Raw genomic sequence first — 21,911 nt, forward strand, 5'->3', positions numbered from 1 at the left:
TTCAAGCCATGGATGCTTGAATCCATGGATTAAAAAAATCCATGGACACCAAGGGCCAACTGTATATGAAACAGTGCTGTATGTGTCCAAGTATAGACTTAAATAGGCTGACGCTTTTGAAATGTCTTTAAACAGAAAATTTGATATGATTCCCTTTGAAGCTTCTTGGTAAGATTGTACTCAGCAGGGGGTGTTGAGCTGTTGTTGGGAAAAGATAGAAGATAAAAGACATAAGAACAAAGAAGTAGGTGGTCTTGGGAAATGTGGAGGATATTAGGTGGTTCTTATTGTTTCTTTTGCAGGGAGAGCCTCCTATATATTTAAATTTTTAATTTGCCCGAGAGCCACGTCTGGCTTTCACCCCTTGTATTCCTAGCCCTTCTGAAACCACTGTTCACTTTTTGGTGGGGCACAACGACACACTTCAGGTTGCTGGACATGTCTGATTTTCAGTACTGTATAAACATCAAAGGTTTTGACAGCCACAGCTGAAATAGAGCAGGATTGCTTGAAATGGAGAAGATGAAATCTTTGGATCTTTTCTCTAGTGCCGAAGGGCTACTTCAAAGTGATTATTTTCTTGGTCCTGGGAACCCATAAAAAAAATCACAGCCAGCTTAATAAGACTATTCCAAAACATAGAGCTGAAGATGATAAGTTGAACTACCAGAGCTCTCATTGCACATCAGGTACAGAATGAATAGGGGCCATGGAAAGGGAGCACTGGAAAGTGGAAGAATCGTACAAGCTTGTACTGAGGAAATGCAGGGTGAAGGGAAAGCTGAGAGGAGAATAGTTTTAAAGGGGCATTTGAAAAAGGAATGAGTAGAGAAAGGAGGGAAGTGAAAGAAAATGATGCTGTGATGGGAGGAGGAGGTTTTACTGATCAACATGAGTCAGGAGCTGAATGCTAACCTTACATAGAAGTCCGAATACCTGTGAGAGGCAAGCAGGCGTCGTGCTACAGGATGCACAGCGGAAGAACTGAGCAAGTGCAGGAAAGCAGTTTAAATATAAAGTGAATGAGGGAAGGAAAATGTTTTAACAGTTCTTTGCAAATGTGTATGTGTGTGCACATGTGCCTTCAAAGCACCTTATGGCAACCCCATGAATTTCATCGGGTTTTGTTAGGCAAGGAATACTCAGTTCCTTCCACTGATATATGGCCTACAGTACCTGGTATTCATTGGTGCAATTGTTTATTTAAAATGGAAAAGGACTCTGTCTTATGCCCCACATATTTATCTGGTTTCTTTAATTCCCCATTCATATCTTCTATTTAAACCAAGGTTTGGAGGCCACCAACACCCCACATGTGCCCATTTGCTTGTCCAGGCCTTGGTTATTTCACGCCTGGACTATTGTAATAGCCTACTGGTAGGTTTGCCCTCCTGCTCTCTTTCTCTTCTGGCTTTAATCCCAAACAGTGGTGTTCAGGTTGTCTTAAATCTCCTCAAATACTCATGTGTCTCTTCCCCTTGTAGATCCCTCCAATGGCTTGCAATTTGGGTCAGGAATCACTACAAACTTTTGGTCCTAGTATTTAAGGCTCTGCTCTTTAATATCACTGGCAGCTCAGCTAGCATGGTATGTACTATCTAGGAATTTAAGATCTACAGGCAAAAGATTGGTGGTTCCACCAATGCATAGAGCTCCATCAAGGCTGAAAGCCTTTCTGGATCTGGCTCTGCATTTGTTGATGTCTTCCTTTGCACCTCCAGCTAGAGGAGGATCTTACCTGCTTGGGTAAAAGGTTGAAGACCTTACTGTTTGATTCACTAGATTGAATTGCTGAGTGTGCCTAAAGTGGCCGAGATGGGTAGTGACTGATAAGAAGTTTGTTTTTAGCATGTTAATTATTTTAGTATTTTATAGTGCTATTTTATTATCCATTTTTGATTATGTATGTTTGATGTTCCATCCTTTGGTGGAAAGGGTGATTATAACCATTATTACCTGAACTCAGAGAGCAACATGCTCCGTACCTCTGCCCCTTCCATCTTTGACTAAGGTTTTGTTTATTCAAAATGTCCTCTGCATTTTTTAGGCGGTGGGGATAATTTTACCAGGTTTTACCTTCCCTCGGCTCTTTATCTGCCCAAGAGAGGTCTTTTTCTGAGCAGGAAACAAAGCAGAAATCAGTTTTGAAAAAAGGCCTAATATGGGACTCAGTCTAGGCCAGGGGTTAAAAATATAGTAAAATTGGTCTGGAGAATGTGGGAGCATTATGAGTAAAATCTTCATTTTTCTAGAGCTGTAGAACAGTCTTGGGGTTACATTGCCTCACATTAAAGGAATCTGTGGCTCCATTAGAATGTAAAGATCTTCCACAAGAAGGTTGCAATGTAAAGAAATAGATCCAAGCTAGACAAATGGAAGATGAATCTCCAGTCTACAGTTCATTGGATCGGCCTCCATGGATATGGCGTTTGGCCTCTTGGGATGCATGCATCATTTAAACAGCACACCTCCAAAGTTATCTGAAGCAGCTTTATTTTAGCATGTCTGTTCGGGCCCATAGTTCTTCCCAGATAGCGGGGAACACCTAGAGGCTATGATCATGGAAGGCCCAAAGAGCCCAACAAGATAGCAGTGATGGAAAACCCTAAAGCTCCAGGAAACATTCTCAGCTCCCCCCAGAACAGAGTCCATCTTGACACCACAAGTTCTAGCTTCTCCTAGCAGGTGCATGAGACCAGGTACTGTATGCACTAGTCTCTCTGTGAAGCCCCTGCTTTGGGTTTGGTTGAAATCACAAACATAGCAGCACATCCTTCCTAACACAGTTCCCTTCCTCCTTTGCCTGGATGAGTGGCAAGACATTGTTGAGAACTGGGACCTTACCAAGTTGTCATGACTTCTTGGTGTGGAAACTTGTAGGAATAGCTATTCTAGTTTATTATAACCAACTAGCTTTGAACAAAATCTTCATATTTCTAGTATCAATGATACTCAAGCACAGCCCAGGCATTCCTGTTTTAGAACTATTTTAAGTGTCTTGAAGCCCTTCTGAGAACAGTCCGTTTACAGGCTTCTTTCACATGAATGACAGTAATATCAGTCAAGAAGCCATGGCCTTCCTACTTAGTAAGCCCTGTCAGCTTGGTGCATGCACCTAACTAAACCTTCCATCTTGCACTACCCACCTTCATCCTGCAAGTGAAGCAGGTGTATAGTAATAATTATTGATGTGTTATACTTCCCTTTTATTTTTACCAAAGAAAAAGAGAAAGACCAGTTATAATGGTATTTAGTAGTTTAAACAATGGCCACTGTCCTGTGGTACAAACATACGCCAACTCATTGCTAAGAAAGGGGGAGTCAATGCCCATGAAGTCACTGGCCCAGGGGAATTTGCCAGTCAGATGCACTGAGCCATCTTTAAATTAATAATGTGAACTGGTTTTTATTATTCTTTGTTTGGAATGACAGAAGCAGAAGACAATTATAAGTGTAATATACTGCCTCAGACTATGGTGGAGTCTCCTTTTTTTGAGGATAATAGAGGCTGGATTGCCATTTGTTATGAGTGCTTTATGTATTTCGGCATGGCAGGGGGTTGGAATGCATGGGCCTTGTGGTCTCTTCCAATGTTATACTTCTATTTAAAAAATGCAGAAGTTGTGTAGCCCATAAAACAAAATACAAAAACACACATTGTGATACTTTTATTGGGGAAACCATTGCGCACAAAATTAATCACACCATCTTTTTAAAAAAAGCTCACTGGCTTCTTCATCAGGCAAAGATGATAACAAATCATGAACAAGGAAAAAGGGTACTGTTTTAAGAGTCACAGGCCTGCATCCTGACTGTGTGCTTGAATTGTTATAGTCTATGAAGACAAAAAGGTCAGGTCACCTCTCAGATGGTCATGAAGTGAGTGGGAATAAAGGCAGTAAAATAAAGCAAAAAATAAAACCCTACTCCATCTCCAGCCTCAAAGTGCCTTCCTTTGACATTTGTATCTGTCTCTGTCCTGTGCAATGATACAGGTTACTTCCAAGCCAGCTGAGTGCAGTGATTCTCTCAAGGAAGCCCCTGTACTGTCAGGTCTGGAAGTAGGTTTTAAGTGTTACAACAGGCAAAGCATGTTAGTAGGACCCAAAATGGATTGCTTTAACTTGTGCTGGAAGGGATAACCTTCAGAAAATCATGCCCACTCTAGATTAGGATTCCTCCGTTAGCAACAGTCTTCTAAGACTATGGCTGTAAACCAGCAGAAAATGGCTGTAATAAATATTTTAAGGACTCAAGACTAATTGGATCAGACACATTGTTGTACTTTCACAGTAAGTAATCTACTTTTAAAGTTGTTAGCAAATTATTTTTGCCTATATGTTAGACTGAAGAGGGGAAGTTTCTGAGACCGTATGATTCCTACATTCCAAGGGGATGACTATAACCTTTTCCTTACATGCATGGTGAATAAAGCTTTGTTGTTGCTGTTATGTACCTTCAAGTTGACTAATTTTTTTGTAACTATCACAGGGTTTTCTTGGAAAGATTTATTGACAGGACATTTACCACTGCCTTTCTCTGAACAGAATCTAGAGCACTTCATGTTCCATTTCCAAGTACTAAAGAAATAGATCCTGTTTAATCTCAGAAGCTAAGCAGGATCAGATCTGGTTAGTACTCGGAAAGGAGACTGCAAGAACACCAGGTCCTGTAAGCTTCATTAAGAGGAAAGCGCTGTCAAACCACCTGTGAGTATTCACTGCCTTAGGAAAACCCAATTAATAAAGCTTACATTCCTTTAAAGATCATGCCTGGTCCAGTCCTTTAATCTATTCAATTCATGGTTTGAGCGAAACTCTCTAGGAGCTTGGATGGTAATTTTGTCTCTTGGCAAAAGCAACAACCACAGCAGAAGCCTTTCCCATTTGTTGAGAAATAATGAGAAATAGTGACTGGCAAATTTATCTCCTCGCAGAGTCAGAAAAGGGGAATGAAGGTGTCTGAAAGAAATAAGTGTGCTGCATTTCCACATTTCCACTCAGAGCTGGAGAGTCAGCATCAAAGCCCCTTTAAGAGTAAGAGAGGTCGGAAGGCTCACATATATTCCCATGATGTTTCTACAGACATAGTTAGGAACTGAAAGACAGGGACAGTGAGATAGAGGGGTGTGGAGAGACTGATAACTTCTGCATGCTTTAGCAGTGTTGTAACTCTAAATATTTAATATGCATTAAAATATTTTACATGATAAAAAACCCTGACACACAACTACAGCTACATTAAATTCCCTCCCACTGGCTCATGTCACTGCCATTAGCTAATAAAATATTAGTGTTTGTGTAAATGTAGGGCTACAAGTTTCTGGCTATGCAGGTCTGGCACCGACCAGGTAAACAGCTTCACTTTTCTCTTTGGCAGATTAAAGGTTTTTACACCGATGGTGGATTGAGAAAGGGAGAAGAGACAGAATTTTCCTCACAGAGGAATTAACCTGAGCATGTATTTCAAGCATGCACCTGGCAAGTACTTCTTATGATTTAATGGCCTTGCACAGCATTCAAGGTATTCTCAACAAGTGTATCATTTTAGAACCAGAGGAAATATCATCTCAGAGAAAAGGACAGAATGAGAGCAACAGCCTGAAGAGTGTTCACAACAGCTCTTCTTTTGTAACCTGTGTAATATGGTTCATTTAATTTCTTTATGTCTTTCCTGTTTCTACTAACAGAAATGGCAAATATTTTGACAGATAAGTACTACAGGCCATTTGTTTCCCATTCTTCAGATACAGCCACTGATAGTTTTGCAATAAGACCTGCTTCTGGTAGAACTGTCATCAAGCACTTCTGAGCAATCCTCTCACAAAATGCAGGGTGGTAACAAGTAGACAGCTTCAAGTTTTACAAATTCATCTGGCACAAGAATCAGTTTCTTGACATACAAAAAGAAGTTACGTAGCCTTATCTGTAAAGGAGAGGAGGAAAAACACAGCGCAAAATCCAACTGCACTTTTATTTCACTCTATTCAAGAGTCCCCCCAAATCACAACTCCAGCCCCTCCAAACTTTATCCAAAAATAGTTCAGGAGCCTCCTCATTTTTTTTTGGGGGGGGGGGTGCCAGCATTGCCATCCCTCCCTTTGGGGGCCAAATGCAGAAATAGGTCTGTTTGGCAAGTCAACTCCAACTTATCTCTAAACAACCACTGTCAGGTCTCTGCTTTGCTCTGTTGGGGTCCAAAAACGGAAAAATTGCTCCTCCTGCTACTCGATAAGCTTCTTGGCTTTGAAGAAATGACGCAGATAGAAGACCTGCCAGGTAGCCAGTCCAATTAGACAAAACATGGAGAAAATGCTGAAGTATAGTACCCGAATGTTGGTAGACTCTGAAAGAAACAAAGCATATCATTCAGAATAATGCCATGGTGCTCCACAGCCCTTAATGATTTTAACCTCAAAAACAGTCTAGTATCTCTTCACTTGAAACCGTGACATAAAAATGAGCACCAAAACGGTTGAGATGCAAGATAACACAGCTTTCTGTGGGCTCAATCCAAACAGGACTCATAAAAGACATTAACACCTGCTTCTCTTTAAAAATGATGCAGGCAGTATCAACAAAGAGCTCCAGTGTTCAAAGAGGGAGCTTCTATGATGTCTTGAACATCTACTTGGATCCTCATACATACGACAGAATATATTTTATACACAAAGAGACATTTCCATTTCATGTAAGACTGTTTTGTCTATACTATTCAAAACACAGAATTTACATTCACTTAGAGGTCGATACGAATATGGAATTGTGTGGATAAAAAGAAAACAGTAAAATTAATGCAAGCGTGGAGGTAAAGAATTGATTTGCAGTGGGCAGATCGCAAAAGGCTTACTGTAGAAACAGAGGATGTATGGCCCTCCAGATGTTGTTAGCCAGTAATGCCCATGAGTCCTAATTAGGATATACAATGGTGAGGGATAAATGGAAATGCTGTCCAACAATATCCGGAACCTTAAATGTCCATTTTGGATATGAGTGTGCCCTTCAAGTCATCTGCTGACTTATGGCGATCCCATGAATTTTATAAGGTTTTTTATGGCAAGAAATACACACAACTTGTTTTTGCCGGTTCCATCCTTGGAAATATAGCCTATATCACCTGGCATTTGTTGGTGGTCTCCCATTCAGTACTAACCAGAGCTGACCCTGCTTAATTCCAAGATCAGTAGGGATCTGGCAATGTTCACTACTCCTCCATTACTGACAATACAGTACTAAGCCATCTTATAACAACCTATTTACTATGGTGGAATATTTAATAATCATGATAGAAACTCTATGATTGTATCATTTGTCTACAAAAAGATGAACTGGGCAGCTTGAAAATTTAAACTACCAGCCAGGCACCAAGTACACATTATGACAATTTATCTTGGCAATACACAGTTACTTACCATTGGTATCTCGCATCTCTTCCTCTCGTTTCTTCATGTAGGCAAAGTCATTGACAATAGACTCTGAAAGATCTTCTAGTCTTCGCAGTTCCAGCTCCAATGGCTTCAGCTTCTCCACTTTAGCAATCTGATCAAGGAAGAGATGCAAATCACTGATCCATAAAGTACTAAATATGAAAATCCATGATATTGCCAGTTCTCTTTATCCTGCACACATATATAACACAGGGATGACATAACACAATGCATACCTAACACAATGTATACATACCTAACATAATACAAATATACAACGGACTCTCAATATCCACAAGCTTACCATCCACAGAAGGCAAGCCCCGTTGCTTTCAATGGATGCACATGCATGCATCTGCACTAGCGGCCATGTGTGTGTTGCGCCGGACATAAAGGGCAACAGGACTCAAGGTCCCACATTTTTCCTTATCTGTGGGGAGATCTGGAATGGATCCCCCATGGATACAAAGGACAGATTGTATTACTAATGTCCTTCCCATCTAAGTTTCATCTTAAATGCTGAAACTTTTGACTGTTATGGAAAGAGTCTTCTATGGGCTAATGATCCACTATGGAAGTATTGCCACAAGAAGGCATTTTAAGCCTTATTCCTACTAAAATGTTTCTTTTATTGTGGAACTGTTCAGCAGAGTTGGGTAAACAGCCTATATTGCAGCTGGCAGAATTACTGCACATCTTTCCACAGTTATACCACAAATATTTCTTCCTAATTTCTAAAGATTTCTGAATTCATTTGAGTTTAATTTTTAAGTTTGGCAGAATTTTAAAACTAGACTGTTTCCCCACCACTTAAGAGCAGAATTCTGATTCCAAAACGTAATGAGCTTATTTTTCCCACTGAATATATTGTCACTATCATCCAGGTGCTAGAGGCTATATTTCAGAGGTAGGAACTAGCAAAACTACATGTGAGTATTCCTTGCCTATGAAACCCTGTGAAATTTATTGGGTTTGATGATGAATATGAGGGCTAACCCTCAATAAGAATTAGCTTAATAATTATAGAAATGGTTGACATGATGCTGAAATTGTGATGGCCAAAGAAAGTTTTGTCCAAATGACCTTTACAAGTTATCTGGTGGAAGGCTATACAGTGCTCCCTCGGGTTACGAAATTAATTCGTTCCGCGGCCGCTTTCGTAACCCGAAAAGCCTTCGCAAGCCGAAAACCCATAGGCGCTAATGGGGAAAAGCCGCGTTTCGTGCGAAAAAGCGCCGAAAAGCACCAAAAATTTTCTTCGTAACCCGAAAAAACATTCGTAACCCGGAACAGTTATTTCCTATGGGATTTTTTCGTATCCCGGAAATTTCGTAACCTGGGTATTTCGTATCCCGGGGTACCACTGTATCTGCTTCTCACTGTAATTTATCTGCTTGTAATTTATATCTTTTAACCTGGATATTACAGTCCAGTGAATTTCACTGTGCTTTATTGTCTGCAGCTACTAATAGGTTTGTAGTCCATGACTCTCTAGTAGCTCCTAAAAATTCATGGTTTGTCTGTTTTTTATTGCAATTCCTTGTTGGTACATATAAAGTAATTGTAAATATCAGGGACTGTTTTGTGTTGCTAATAGAGAATAACAACAATAGACAATAATGTGTCTACTTCTTTGAATGTCCTTTTTCAGGTACTGTTTTTGTATTGTTTACAGACAATAATGTGTCTGCTTCTGCTTTGAATTTATCTGCTTCTAAATTACATCTTTTTATAATGTATGTCTCTTTGCCTGGATATTCCTATATATTCTATTTACCTGGATAGTGTTGTTATAACTTGTACACTGCAGAGAAGTTATGTGTTGTACATAATTATACAATATAGTGTAATATACATATATATCACATTAATTCTTACTGGGGTTAAGCCCTCATATTCATCATCAGTTATACACTGGAATGGATTCTGGTGTTTTGTCTTCAAGTGACCTGAAGGCACATAAACATATCTCAGGAAGTAAAACTGGGTTTCCCTGCATACAAATCTTCTGCTCTACTACTTAGCTATAGGGCCATCTCATCATTCTTTTGTCCTGTATGTTCTTACAGTTACTATAAACAATGAAAGTAGATAACACAGGACTTAAATTCTTTAAGTGACACTTTCACCTCCTTATTTCCGCTATTTTCAGAAGGAGGATTTTGGAGGAACACAAAATATTTGGAAGGGAAATTCTCTCTCAGTTGCTTCACTTGCCATTTTAATTCTCTTTCATAATATGATCAATCCAGTCCCAATCATTTCAGGGAGGTAATGATGCCACAGTACTACCAAGCTAATCAGATTTGGCTTTATGACATCAACTGAAAGCAAAAGAAACCAATAATGTCTCTCCAGTATGAATGGATGGAAATGATGTGGCACCTCAGTGCTAAGGTAACTGAGCCAACACTCTCATTTTGACACCAGCAGAGAAAACATCAAATATTACAGACTTTTTCAGGACCTTTCAGAATCCCTGAAATCCTATTTCTGTTCTAGCCACATACTACTGCTGTAAACTGCTCAACATCTTGACAAGCTTAGGCAGCACTGTGTGATGCAAGTCAGGGATAGTTTCCTTTTAGGTCTTTTAATTTAGGAGTGCAGTGTTTAATCAGTCAAAGTTAATCAAGAAGATGCCTGTAATTTAAAGGGTAGCAAATGCTTTAAAATTTTTATTTTTAACAGACATATTTGTTCTTACATGCACATCATAATTTAAAAAGGAAAAAATGGCTGCTGGTCTTAGAAGTCTTTTCAAATGATTTTATATACAGTGGGCCCTTAATAGCAGCTAGAGTTTGGTTCCAGGACTTCCCATGGATACCAAAATCTGTGGATGCTCAAGTCCTGTTAAATACAATGGTGTCTCTTATAAAAAATGATAAAATCCAAGGTTTCCTTTACAGAATTTATTTATTTTTTTCAAAAAATTAAAACCATCAATGGTTGAGTCTATGGATATAGAGGGACAACTGTTAAGGAAAATGCAACATGGGACATACAGTTGTAGAAATAAAACATGTATGTGAAAGTCACAATGACTAAGCAAGAGCAATTAAGAAGCCACACAGGTGAAAAAGCTAATGTAATTTAGAAGTCTTGAATGTCAAGGACAGAATTGTAGAATGTACAATTGGAAACACCTGAGATTCATTAAGTGTACAAGGTGAAATGATGAAATTCTTAAGTATGGGTTGAACTTTGTGAACCAATCAAGATGAATGTACACGCCCACTGGGTGGTGATTAACAATGGCTATAATAATTGCTATGTTTGCCAATGTATTTTGTGGGTAGTTGTGAGTAGTTGGAATAGTTTGGAGATAGTAGAGATTGTGATTTGTGAGGGCATAGAGTATTTGAATTTAGTAGAATAAAGTAGATCTTTTTATATAAGACTACTGAGTTGTCTGGTGTCTTGAGTGAAGATACAAGAGCCAGCAGAATCCTGGAGAAGTTTGGAGACATCTGAGGAAGAAGAGTGAGAAGGCTTGGAGAGTTTGTCAGGGTCTTCAGCCTATTCTCTGAAACTCTGCTGCTTTGGGAAAAGCATTAACCACTGATCAAAGCTGATCAGCTCCGCTGCATAACAAGGTGGTGAGTTACAGCCAGAGGTGAAGAGCTACAACTCCCATAGTTATAGTCAATCAACCAGAACTCATATTTTAACAAAGAAAGATGCTTATTTTACAGCATAATCTTATTGATGTCTAACTCAAAGGTCCCACTGAGTTCAATGGGGCACATTCCCAGCCAGGTATGTGGATACAGGATTTCACCCTCAACTCTTTTAAATTGGGTATCTGCCTTAACTAAACATCCACATTATTTTGTTACAATAAATTGAGTAACAAAGTAATAAAGTCTGAAGAAAAAAATTGCTGCATTCTACCAGCTCAAAGATTCAACACAAGGGCAAGCAACCTAAACTTATTTGTTTAGTATATAATGTGTCTGTGTGAAAGAGAAAGAAAGCAAACAAGAGAATAGAAAACTGTAACGATGTATAAAATAAGAAATTTTGACAGATGCAGCTTTGCTATACTTGTCAAAAATAAGGTGTAATCCACTGGTAAATCTCATCTGCCACTAGAGAATGAATAAAATGGATACACATTACAAATAATTAACAAGTGGATCCTATGTTAGAGTTGACAATTAATGGCAGGTCTTGGGTTACGTAGGACTTCTATTTATTTCCAAAATAAGGCTAAGTTTCTAAGGCTACAATCTGAAATATATTTATTAATGAGTAAGAGCAACTGAACACAATGGAACTCATTTCTGAATAAACATGCACAGAATAGCACTGTGATATTTTAGCATTTATTCCTCCAAGTTACCCCAGTACAGGAAGTACCCTACCCAACAATTCAATCAACTTGGTCCCATCCCACAGGTGTCTGACCAATGAGTGCAAAGGCACTATGATGATTCACGTGGATGGGATGCAGTGATTTCCGGCTCCATTGTCCTCAGCTGCATACAATAACACCATACAAGGAGAAGGGCAAAATATCTCTACTTCCCCCCTTTGTCAATTAAAACAAAAGTAATTTGTTTCAGATTGCCATCATGATATGAATTTTTTCTTCTCTTGTGAACTGTAGCTTTTGAATGCATTGTATTCACTTTCCAATTTGGAGAAACTTGGTGGGTTCTAATCACTTATTTCAAATTAACCTTCCTATAATCTTTAACAAAATAAAAACAGTAAGTTAACATTAAGTGTATTAGTCTATCATACAGAGGACAAATGTCATAGGCCAGAAAACTCTCAAGAGAGAAGCAGCATTATTTGAGGAGCACTAGAAGACAGTTCATGGATTTAGACTCTCCAACTTCAAACTGCAAGTTGGTTTAAAGGCACTTCTCAATACACAATACCTAATAGTAGGCACCACTGAAAACAACAGGGCTTACATTAGGCAGGATATGTTGAACAGCACTCATAATGTAGTGGACAATGAAATATACAAGAGTTGCAACAATCAGTCTTTGCTGCAAGGCCACAAGGGGGCAATAAAACCTCAGCAATTGAGAACACAGCGTGTTTATGTGCCTTAAAGTCATCTGACAACTTAAGGTGATCCCATTAAATGCCATGTGCCTGACCGCACGGTGTCATGGCACTCCTTTGGCGCTGCATCCAGGTGACACACACCAAAAGGAGTGCTGGAAAGTGTGGTGGTGGTGGCAAAGACACCTTTTCCCTGGCATGAAAAGAAGCGGCTTTTTGCAACCTCTTTTTGCACCAGGAAAAGGCAGGATTGGGGCCTGGCATGTAGTTGCTGTGGCCTCGATCCGGTGAGGAAAGGGGCGGTGGGAAGCCACTCCAAAGGGGCGACCTGTTTCACCCCTAAGGCATATCCATTTTGTTGAGTTCTACCAAATATGTGAGCCAGATTTGACAGCAATCCTTCCTCAAGTATATGGCATCTGAAGATGGGGAGTTTTATTTATCTATAATAGTAAACAGTGTTGGATTATGACCTGGGAGACTAGGGTTCAATTCCCTACTTGGCCATGGAAACCCACTGGGTGACACTCTCAGCCCCGGTAAACCTCATGATAGGATCTCATTAGGTTGGAAACGATTTGAAGGCACACAACAACAAAAGGAAGTAGCCACTGATAGATCTACTGTAAAGAAATTTGTTAAACTCCTTTTGGAAATCATCTGTGAGTGAGCATCAATAAAACCTGTAACAATAATTATTTCCAAATGGTTCAGCTGTAGTTATAGAGCCCTTTGTCTCAACCACTCTTTTATACTAAATATGTATGCAATACATAAAGGCATTATATGGCATTGATACTGTTAATTATCCTATATGAGTACTACTATAAGAACTCTTTCTAGCACATAGTGTGTGCATGTGTGTGTGATGTGATGTGTGATGGGCATGGACAGGGGAAGCGTGTCCCTGTTAGTGCTCTTGGACATCTCAGCGGCTTTCAATACCATAGACCATGGTATCCTTCTGGGGCGCCTGGCGGAGGTGGGAATCGGGGGCACTGCGCTCCAGTGGTTCCGATCCTACCTCTCCGGGCGGTCCCAGATGGTGCAGCTGGGAGACGTGCGCTCCGATGAGAGGGCCCTTACATCTGGGGTCCCTCAAGGAGCCATTCTGTCTCCCATGCTTTTTAACATTTACATGAAACCGCTGGGAGAGATCATCCGGAGACATGGGGCGCGGTGTTATCAGTACGCTGATGACACCCAAATAGTCTTCTCTATGTCTCCGACTGATGCAGTGACCGGGATTGGCGTCTCTCCTCTCGTGGCCTGTCTGGAGTCGGTAATGGGCTGGATGAGGGACAACAGACTCAGCCTGAATCCAGAGAAGACGGAAGTACTGGTGATAGGTTCCCCCGGTCCGGGGCTGGTGGTGGTTCCACCTGTCCTGAACGGAATCACGCTTTCCGTGAAGGACTCTGTACGCAGCTTGGGGGTGCTCCTGGACTCGTCGCTCCACCTTACATCTCAGGTGGATGCGACGGTCAGGAGCACCTGTTATCAGCTTCGGCTGATACGCCAGCTGCGTCCCTACCTTGACCGGGGAGACCTTGAAACTGTTGTACATGCCCTGGTAACCTCTCGTTTGGATTTCTGCAATGCGCTCTACATGGGGCAACCCTTGTACCATACCCGGAAGCTGCAACTTGTGCAGAATATGGCAGCCCGTCTGGTCACTGGCACTGCCAGGGCCAGTCATATAACTCCAGTCCTTAAAGACTTACATTGGCTGCCTATTCGCTTCCGGGCGCAATACAAGGTGTTGGTAATTACCTATAAAGCCCTAAATGGCTTGGGCCCAGGGTACCTGGAGGACCGCCTCTCTCCGTACAATCCGCCCCGCGCACTTCGATCTTCAGGGCAGCTATTGTTAAGAGTTCCAGAGGTGAAATATAACTCCACCTCTAGGAGGGCCTTTTCCATCTCAGCCCCCAACCTCTGGAACGCGCTGCCCTTCGAGCTCCGCTCAGCCACCTCCCTACCTCAATTCAGGAAGGGGTTAAAAACCCATTTATTTGAACAAGCTTACCCTGACCAGTAATTCTTCCCCCCCCCATGTCAGCATTGTTTTGCCGACATGTTATTTTTATTATTTTTATTGAACTGTTTTTAACGTATTTTATTTGGTTCTGTATAATTGTATTGTTATTCCTGTTGTTCACCGCCCTGATTTTTTAGAAGGGCGGTATATAAATAAAATTTTATTATTATTATTATTATTATATTATATTATATTATATTATTATATTATTATTATTATTATATGTGTATGTGTAGATGATAAGAAAATTATGAATAAATCAAGAACTAGTGCTAAACGATCTTCACAATCATTGTCTGTGTGACTATTCTGTTTTTGAAGCTACTGTGGCTACCTAACAAAAATAGTCACAGCAAAATGAATTTGGACTGTGTACTATTACCAGACAATAACATTCTTTATAACATGTATATTGGAAGAAATTGATGAATGAAGCCCATGTTTCATTCAGACCTATATCTTACTCCTATTCAAGCCCGAAATAGACGGGCAGGAAAAAGCAGCTTCTGGCTGCTTTGGGGGCGCGGCTTTCAGATGACGCATGCCCTGAAAGCAGCTGGAAGCCATGCAGAGAGAATTACAAACTAGAAGAGTGGGTGGCAAAAAGCCTCTCCTACCAATGGCTGGACTGGAACCTGTGGAGGCAGGCTAGATTGTGACCAGGCCCATGTGGCTGCCATAGTCCTGCGCCAATTGGGGGCTGGCTGGAGCTGGAGCAGTCAGAGGCTGCTCAAAACTGCCAGGCTGCATGACCCCATAGTTTGTGCAGGAAAAGGGGCTGAATTTAGGACAAAGGACTTATGATTGTTAAAATGTATAATAAAGGGAGAAAAGTCACAGGAAAAGATCACACATTTATTTTGAACATATAACAGTTACTCTGGTTTGCATTATATGAGACTGTCTTAGGCCACTGATTTCTCCTTGTCCACATCACCTACTCCAAGGATTCAGGCAAAGGTATTTCTGAGTACAGTGGTACCTCGGGTTACGAAATTAATTCGTTCCGCGGCTAATTTCGTAACCCGAAAAACCTTCGTAACCTGAATTGCCATAGGCGCTAATGGAAAAAAATAGCTCTCTGCTGCCCTCCGGTGGCGAAATAGCGCCAAGGTTTTTTCGTAACCCGAAAAAACCTTCGTAAGCCGAAACAATAAATCCCTATGGGATTTTTTCGTATCCCGAAAAATTCGTAAGCTGGGTAATTCGTATCCCGGGGTACCACTGTACTTGTTACCTTAGAATCTTTGAACTAAAGATAGCTAAAAATGAATCAAAGACCCATTACATTCAAAGTAATCAAGGGGTCAGATTGCAGAAGATACTTTTGTTTTATTTTTTTCTCCAATCTTAAAACACACTAACTAGAGAGAGGTACAAGAGGGCAGACACAGCCTAAAGCTGTAATCCCATCTATCTTTGCCTGGGAATACTAATAAATGACTATCAGTCATGATAGCCATGTAGTATGTATTTCCACAATCAGAGGCAGTAATGTTTCAATATACTATCTCAATATACAGATTGACAGGAGTGGACAAATGAATAAAATGTTTTGCTTCCAAATGTCTCTAGGGGTGTGGGGGAGATTTCTCCATGATTTTAGTCCTCCTGGGCCAATTTATGTTCAGGAATTTATTTCTTACAACTGCTTTTTTACAACTTCCAGTTTACTTCCTGTTTTAAAAAAAGCCTCTTCTGGGCTGAAAACAGCCTAGGAGGCCAGAAAACATGGGACCAATTTTAGTCTTACTTACAGTAAGGTTCACTGGAATCAATGACACTTACATATAGATCTACTCTAATTGGGATTAAAATTGGATTTATCTCATGGTAACTCTGTTTAGTATCACAGCCTTGAATAAACAAGAACCAAAGAATTTATTCCTAAGCTTGAAGTCTATTGCTTTAAAGATCTGCCTAATGTTTGAAGTCATGTCATTAAATACATGTATCACTATTTTAGTAAACATACAAACTATCTTAATATTGGGCCTTCTGACAGATCTTTGGATCTGTAATAGCTAGGAAACTCATTACAATGCAAGAGATTCTTCCCACCTCCTTACCACAAAGAATCCAGCAATATTTAATAACACCACCAAAAGAGAGGCCTGCCCTATGAAGCAGGCAGGCAAACTGGCAGAGAAAGCAAAAACACACCATGAATCCTAAGGCCACGCACAGCCGGATGAGTGAAAGGAAGAAAATTACAGGCACAAACAGTAAAAGCAGGGATGTACCTCCTCGTAGTTCTTTGCTTCTACTCCATGCTTCATGTTCAAGGTCACGAACTGGTCTGGCATCCGCCCTGTTCCTGGAAGAGGAATGAAAGGATTCATTGTATGCAATGCTCAGGCTGCCAGGAAATTCCCACTCCCCGCTATCCCATTTGGGAGGGTTTTGCAGCTCTGTTCTCATATAGGCCTATGAATAGCAAAATTAACAGCTCAACAATGACAGAAAAATCTGCAGATAGGATAAAGGAAGCACTCCTAAACCCAACTGGATCAAACTGCAAGTAAACATAAGAAGCATGCAGAATACAAGACACTCACTTTCTGGTCTTTGATCAACCCCTTAGTAATAACATACAAACCACAGTGCCAGGTTGGAGGGGATTAAATTATTATCCCTATCTAAATGGAAAAGCAAGTACAGCTGTAGAGTGCTGTGTTAGGAGAAAGGTGGATATAAATTAAATGAACAAATATACAAGCAAACCAAAAGTGGTATATTAGGCTGAACAAATAAAAGAATTACAAGTGCTTCAAAGATTACAAAACACATAGACAAATACATTTGAGGTATGACACTCACATCCTTCTTACTCTATTCTTTTTCCTTTCCCCATTCAAATTATTCTTTTCCACCCTTGGGTTGCAGTTAACCTTGGGCATATATAAGTATTTCCCAAGCAACCGGTGGGTTTAAATAGGCAGTTTATTTTCAGGTGCCTTATTCTTGGATTTGGTATGGTCGCTCAGATGTTCGTAAAAGGTACCAGGGACTATCAAGAAGGATAAGATTACTTTAACTAATTTGGTATTGGATTCATTAATGTTGATAAGAAGTATATTAAAACAAGATCAGGACATAATAAAAACTCACAGTAGGGAAACTTAGCGTATCAGAACTTCAGCATTTCTGGTTTACAAGATGAAAATCAGAGATAATGTACTCACTATGGAAAAAATAGCATAGAAAATACATAAATACAATTTTGACCTCTGTGGTGGACCAGAAGATTGGCATACATAACTTTTAGCTTTCATTTCTATTCAAAGGTACAGGGTTGTTGCTTTTAAAAAAAAAATATTGGGAATTGTACTTCCCTGTTTTGTCTCCCCACCTCCTTCAACTGGAAAGAGGGTACCAGACTTTTGGAGTATGCATAAAGTTTAGGTATCTGCATACAGTGTGCCTTGCACTGTACAAGATTTTTCTTTGCTAAAAATAATATGGGTATGAGGCTAGCCAGCCAAGCAATATTGCCATTCTGCAAAGATTCGTAGTTAGTATATGCACATGTACTTTCTGGGGTTCCACTTCCTCTATGGAAAGGTAAATCACTAGGTATAGAAATGCTGCTCTGTCTTACAGGGAAGCAGGCAGGAGGAGTAAGCCAGTTGGATCAGAATAGAAATTGTTGTGTATATCCACCTCCTGACAACTAAGGTGGTGCAGTGGTTTGAATCTTCAGCTAGGGCTCAACCACAGAAACCCACTGAATGGCCTTGGTGAAGAAACACTCTCCCAGCTTGAGAAGACAATGGCAACCCTCCTCTGAACAAATCTTGCCAAAAAGAAAATCATGTTAGGACACTGTAAGTCAGAGATGACTTGAAGGCCATGTAGCAACAACAAAAATCCATATCCTGGTTCAAAGACACCAGCCAGCAGGCACACTTACTTGGGGAGGGAGAGGAAAGGGAATCTCCTTATTTCCTCTGGTATATCCTTTTACCTATCAAAACCAATCACATGTGAGGTCTGTATGCTATGAACTCTGGCTTTATGTAATGAACACCAACCATTCCTCCTCAACTTGGAAAAATTTAATCAGGGACCACTTTACCGGTAGGTGGCAGCAAAGGACTACAAAGGAAATACGAGGAGATAAGGGAGAGAAATGGCATTCTTCATGGGATAGAAATAACAGTATTTCCCCTACGGTTGCTCCTAATGACTTACAAAATATTATAAGCATTTTTCATAACAGTAAAGAGGTACAATGCAATCAACCTTGTCTTACTTGACAAGACACTCTGTTCCTGTTCAGATAAATGTATGCTATATAGACTACTAACACAGTAAATTTGGATCAGACATTTAATGACAAATAATATTCATTTATTCTTATATATTCTCCTTTGGATGGACACCTCCCTAACAACTTCGGAATAAATGTACATAGTACTACATATGCTCAAATTGCAACAGCTTTGGGTCTTTGGGCTAAGATGGCAGAAATTCATCAGAAGAATAGAATCTATTCAGTATGAGGCCAAATTTACAGGAAACTTGAAAGTAGAATTTGACTGGAAAAAACAAAAACTGTTGTAAGATGCTTCAATCCTGTCGGAGAGGTGGAGTAAAAATAAATGATTATTATCATTAAAAAAGATGTTTTCAATACCTGTTGGATAATATCATGCACACACTTAAAAAAGAAAAAAAAATCACAAATTATTTAAAAGGATGTCAAATGGTAGTGATCGGAGAAATCCATACTATCAACTGGAATAATATTCAGCTCCTCTTTTATGAGTCTATGATGATGTGTTTAATTGCTTCAGATGAAACACAAGCAGTGTTCACAATAATAGTGTGGATAGGTACATAAAATATGCCGGAGAAGCAAAACTGTTTTCAGAGCACACAAGGGATCCTAACTGCAGTAAAGATAAAACACTTTGCACACTACAATGTCTTGCCTCAAAATAATCTTTAGCATAATTACAAAAAGACAAAACAAAAATTACTATAAAACTGGAATGTGGGCTTTATAGGGCAGATAGCTTGCACAGTATTTCTGCCAGAAACCCAACCCGTAATCATACTGAAACTGATGAGCCGGGTGGACATCAAAATGGCCCAAAATGCAGATCACTCCTAAATTTGTCCCTTTACCCCAGAATAAGCAAAACCCAATAATAAATATATTCATCATAACCATATATTACACCCCAATGAGTATCCCCCACCGCATACACAGGCCATTCCTGTTTTGAAGCAGGAAACCAGCCATAGCGGGTAGGTGGAATACTGGACACTCCTTCCCAAAAGGTATTCCTGCTATTGAATGGCACAGCCCGATAGTAGATGCTTTTGCCCCAAGCCATCTGCCTTCCCTTGAGGGAAACTGGAGGACAGGACATCTGTTGCTACTGTCTATAAGTGCTCCAAGCAACTTTGGGAATCATAGAGTTAGATGAGACCACAAAGTCCAAGTTCCTGCCATTCAGAAATACAAAATCAAAGCACTTTGAACAGATGGCTATCCAGCCTCCATTAAAAAACCTCTACATGAGGGGATTCCACCACATTCTGATGAAGCATATTCCACTGCTGAACAGCTCTTTCCATCAGGAAGTTCTACCTAGTGTTTAGGTGGAATTTCCTGTAGTTTAAAGCCATTGCTCCATGTCCTACTGTCTGGACCAGGAGAAAACAAGCTCGCTCCTTCTTCAATATGACATCCCTTCAAATATTTAAACATGGCTATCATGTCACCTCTTAACCTCTTCTCCAAGCTAAACATACCTAAGCTGATCCTCACAGGGTATGGCTTCCAGACACCCAACATCAAGCACATCCACTATTTGGCCTTGCTCTCAGGAAATCTCAAGTAAGTCAGAGGCACTGGTTCACAAATGGAGGTTGGGAAGGAGCTCCAACAGCACATCCCTTATTTCAATTCGCATCTCCATCAAGAAAGAATGGATGAAATACAGTGCTCCCTCGGGTTACGAAATTAATTCGTTCCGCGGCTAATTTCGTAACCCGAAAAACCTTCGTAAGCCGAATTGCCATAGGCGCTAATGGGAAAAAAAGCCGCGGCTCCGCGCGGCTCCATTTAAAACAGCGCCGGTGTTTTTTCGTAACCCGAAAAAACGTTCGTAATCTGGACCTTTCCTGAGGGAATGGAAAGGCCAAGAAGGGGAAACATATCCTGGAACAATTGCTACTGATTTTGGGCTAGATTTCAGAGATGTAGCACAATGTTGATGCAAGAACTTCCCACCATGTCCTAAATTTAACCATTTTTATTGGGCCATTAAAACTACCCCAAATTTATCAGCTTCTGGACATCTTGTTCCTGTGTTTGCCTGAAGGATTGAACTGTTAGTCTCTCTCTCATTCTCACTCTCTGAACTCCCCAAAGAGCTCACTAAAATCTCCTAAACTTTTGATGGCTATAAAACAATTGCTTATTATAGGGGCTCAATGGCAACAATATTTTTAACAAAATGTACCTGTTGCAACTTTGGGCAAAATATAAACCAGGTGATTTAGGAAATGATATGGCTTTGAACAGAATAATCATGGGAAATTTCTTATTTATCCAGTGGAGCTTTGATAGACTATCTGGCCTGAAGGACATGGGACTACATTTAAGATAAGTGAGTTAAAATTTCATCAAACAAAAGTACACATTAGGCTCTCCTCACATGCCTCAGCTTGGGGCAAAACCAGCAAGAATAGCTGCAGAGAATTGTGCAGGCATGAACTTGATGTCGAAGTGCAAAGTGAGTGACGCAAGAGAAGAGCTCTGTGATAGCAATAAAGCACTCATTACACAGACCTCCCCAAATCTTGCACATCAGCTCTTTCCTCTATTAAGTTCTCTGCGCAAAAAGCTGGTCCTTTCACTTCCTCTTCCCCATTTTTGTGGCTAATTGCTTAAGAAATCCCAGTTGCTCAGAGACCCCACCTGGCCCAACGGCCCAGCTTGTTTGTTGCCCTAACTTTGGCTTCTTGAGGCAATATAATCTCACGTCTATGATTGCCACATCATCCCAAATCTTTAATGTTATCACATAAAGGACTCTTAATGCTACCAAGAACATGGGCAATAGAAAGACTATGCAATGTTTTCATTTAATGGCATCCATATGTACAGTCAGCCCTCTGTACTCACAGGTTCTACATCCACAGACTGAAAATATTTTTAAAAAGACCAGACCTTGATTTTGCTAAGGAATGCCATTTGCCTACTCCACTGTATATAATGGGACTTGAGCACCCATTGATTTTTGTATCCACAGAGGGTCCTCAAATCAAACCTCAGTGGATACCAAGGGTCCACTCTATACATATTCCACAACAGGACACAGTGCTAAATATAGGAAGTGCCAGTGTTTCTAATAATAATAATAATAATAATAATAATAATAATAATAATAATAATAATAA

The 21,911-nt window shown here is 40.1% G+C and overlaps 1 protein-coding gene across 1 annotated transcript in view; it reads right to left on the reverse strand.

Moving 5' to 3' along the window:
• Nucleotides 1-5,954: 5,954 nt before the first annotated feature.
• TMED10 (transmembrane p24 trafficking protein 10) overlaps nt 5,955-21,911 on the reverse strand; it is a 27,380-nt gene continuing 11,423 nt past the window's right edge. Inside the window, exons 3-5 of the mRNA XM_042469179.1 lie at nt 16,736-16,809; nt 7,412-7,538; nt 5,955-6,345 (exon numbers count right to left, since the gene is read on the reverse strand). Of these exons, the coding sequence (XP_042325113.1) occupies nt 6,224-6,345; nt 7,412-7,538; nt 16,736-16,809 (323 nt within the window). The 3' untranslated portion in view covers nt 5,955-6,223. The remainder of the gene's footprint in view (nt 6,346-7,411; nt 7,539-16,735; nt 16,810-21,911) is intronic.

This window comes from Sceloporus undulatus, chromosome 1 (genome assembly GCF_019175285.1).
Source record: "Sceloporus undulatus isolate JIND9_A2432 ecotype Alabama chromosome 1, SceUnd_v1.1, whole genome shotgun sequence".
In the NCBI taxonomy this organism is placed as follows: domain Eukaryota; kingdom Metazoa; phylum Chordata; class Lepidosauria; order Squamata; family Phrynosomatidae; genus Sceloporus; species Sceloporus undulatus.